At 40.8% G+C, this 2,492-nt stretch overlaps 1 protein-coding gene across 1 annotated transcript in view; it reads left to right on the forward strand.

Moving 5' to 3' along the window:
• The window catches only part of Sf3b3 (splicing factor 3b, subunit 3, 130kDa), a 49,807-nt gene that overhangs the window by 8,446 nt on the left and 38,869 nt on the right, over positions 1 to 2,492 (forward strand). The window contains exons 4-5 of the mRNA XM_005403485.2: positions 256 to 428; positions 1,516 to 1,657. Coding sequence (XP_005403542.1) covers positions 256 to 428; positions 1,516 to 1,657 — 315 coding nt within the window. The remainder of the gene's footprint in view (positions 1 to 255; positions 429 to 1,515; positions 1,658 to 2,492) is intronic.

Here is a 2,492-nt window from a genome sequence, read left to right on the forward strand (position 1 = left end):
GTCTTTTTGAGGCAGGGTCTCGCTATGCAGTTCAGGCTGGCCTTGAGCTCATTTTGTAGCCTAGGCTGGCCTCGAACTCACAACTGTCCTCCTACCTCAGCCTCCCAAGTGCTGGGATTACAGGTGTGTGCCACCACTCCCAGCTCTGGCTCTTAATTCTAATAATAATCTTTTAAAAGTAGTCATGATTTCAGTCTACCTATCCTGTAAGTCTTATTATTTGGAAATCTGGTGTGCCTTATCTCTTAACTCTAGGTGCTATTGAGAAACAGAAATTGGTGTATATCTTGAACAGAGATGCTGCAGCCCGACTTACCATTTCGTCTCCCTTGGAGGCCCACAAAGCGAACACTTTAGTATATCATGTGGTTGGAGTAGATGTGGGATTTGAAAATCCAATGTTTGCTTGTCTGGAAATGGATTATGAGGTAATGGACCAATCATTTCTGTGTTTCCCTAATTGTTCCATTGTATGTTTTTTTTTTTTTTTTTTTCCTTGAGACAGGGTCTTACTGTGTAGTTCATCCTGGCCTTGAACTTACTATGCAGTTCAAGCTGGCTGTTTGGGCTCATTGTGTAGCCCAAGCTGGCCTTGAACTCAGGGCAGTCCTTTTACCTTAGCTTCCTGAGTGCTGGGATTACAGGCATGTGCCACTATACCTGGCTTATTGTGTGGATTTTAAATGTTCTATGAACAGATACCTTCCATATTCCAAATGCCTTCCTGAAATCCTTTGGAATGTTTCAGAGCTTAACTGATTGACCATGTCAGTGGTGGTGAACGTTACAGAGACCAGTGCCAAAACTGCAACCCCAAATCATTTATTGCAAAGTGCCAACACTGCAATTATACCTGAATATTGAGGTTTTAATTTAGAAAAAGTAACTCCTACATTAACATCTTTTGTCTTGCTGGGTGTGGTGGTGCATGCCTGTATTGGAGGCATGCACCATTGGGAGGCTGAGGCAAGAGAATCGTGAGTTTAAAGCCAGCCTGGGCTACGTCGTGAATTCAAGGCCAGCATGAACTGCATAGTGAGACCTTGTCTCAACACTACCTCCGCCCAAAGAAAAACCCTCATCTTTTGTCTTAAAAGAAAAACAGCATGTGTTAGGTTTGCCACCACTGGACTGTATAGTAGCCTTTGCTTTTTTTTCAACATACTGCATGTTAACCAAAGTATTTGTTGGAAAAAGTTGCATAGAAAAGGTATAGCTGTATTTAGGAGTTTTTTCTAAGAGAGGTGGTGGAAGGCAGAGCGTTCTTTGCCTTGAGTTGAAGGCACAATCATGTAGTAGCAGGCTTTCTGGATCCAGGATCTGGAGATTTGTGTCCCTGTTCTAGCTCTGCCACTGTATAATAGTGTGAACTTTGTTAAGCCATTTGGCATCTATGGGCCTCTGTTTTCATTTGTACAATGGAGGGTTCCTGATGTCCTTTAGATCTAAATGTTTGATATTTACTTGTTTATTTATGGTACTGATTCATCTTTGTGCCACTGTACTACCCTATAGGAAGCAGACAATGATCCAACAGGGGAAGCAGCCGCTAATACCCAGCAGACACTTACTTTCTATGAGCTAGACCTCGGTTTAAATCATGTGGTCCGAAAATACAGTGAACCTTTGGAGGAACATGGCAACTTCCTGATTACAGGTACTCTTCTTGCAGAACTTTCTGTCCTTTACCTGGTTCATTTTATGTCCAAATTAAATAGGTTTTACTTAATAGAGTTTGGAAGTTAATCCATTTATAGTAACCCTCAGTACTTTGTCTATGTTTTGTTAAGAGTGCATGTGGTGGAATGATAGTGTTGTTCTTTGAAAAGACATGAAATGGACATGTCTGCTGGGAGTGGTGGTGCATGCCTGTAACCCTAGCACTTGGGAGGCTGAGACAGGAGAATCACTGTGAGTTCAATAGTCACTAGGAGCCCAGCCTGAACTACACAGTGAAACCTTGTCTCCAAGAAAAGAGACAAATCTAACAAGATAAAAATGTGTCTGTGAGTTAGAAAACTTAGAAGAAATAGTATTTTGAAAACCACTACCAAAACTGATCCAAAAAGAAATTAAGAACCTGAATATACCAGTGTTTATCTGTTGAAGAAATTGGAGAGTCAAAGTTGTCTCATCCAAAAGATTGACAGTCCATGATTTTCAGGGAACTTTTATTATCTTGTTGAAAGTTATATATTGCTTTTAAAAACAAATTTTTCTAAAGGTTAGAAATATAGTAAAAGCTTTTTAAAGAATAAAACTACCAATTCGAGTCAGTTCATCATATTAAAAGGCTAAAGGAGGACAGTAGTCTTATTTGTGAGCATCTACATTTCAGTAGGCTTGGGGAAGATACTGATCTAGAACTAACTTCCTTTCTTTTTTTTCTTTCTCTTCCTTCCTTCCTTCCCTCCCTGCCCCCTTCCTTCCTTCCTCCCTCCCTCCTTTCCTCCCCCTTCCTTCCTTCCTTCCTTCCTTCCTTCCTTCCTTCC

The sequence above is a fragment of the Chinchilla lanigera genome, unplaced genomic scaffold (assembly GCF_000276665.1).
Source record: "Chinchilla lanigera isolate Chin_1 unplaced genomic scaffold, ChiLan1.0 scaffold00083, whole genome shotgun sequence".
In the NCBI taxonomy this organism is placed as follows: Eukaryota; Metazoa; Chordata; class Mammalia; order Rodentia; family Chinchillidae; genus Chinchilla; species Chinchilla lanigera.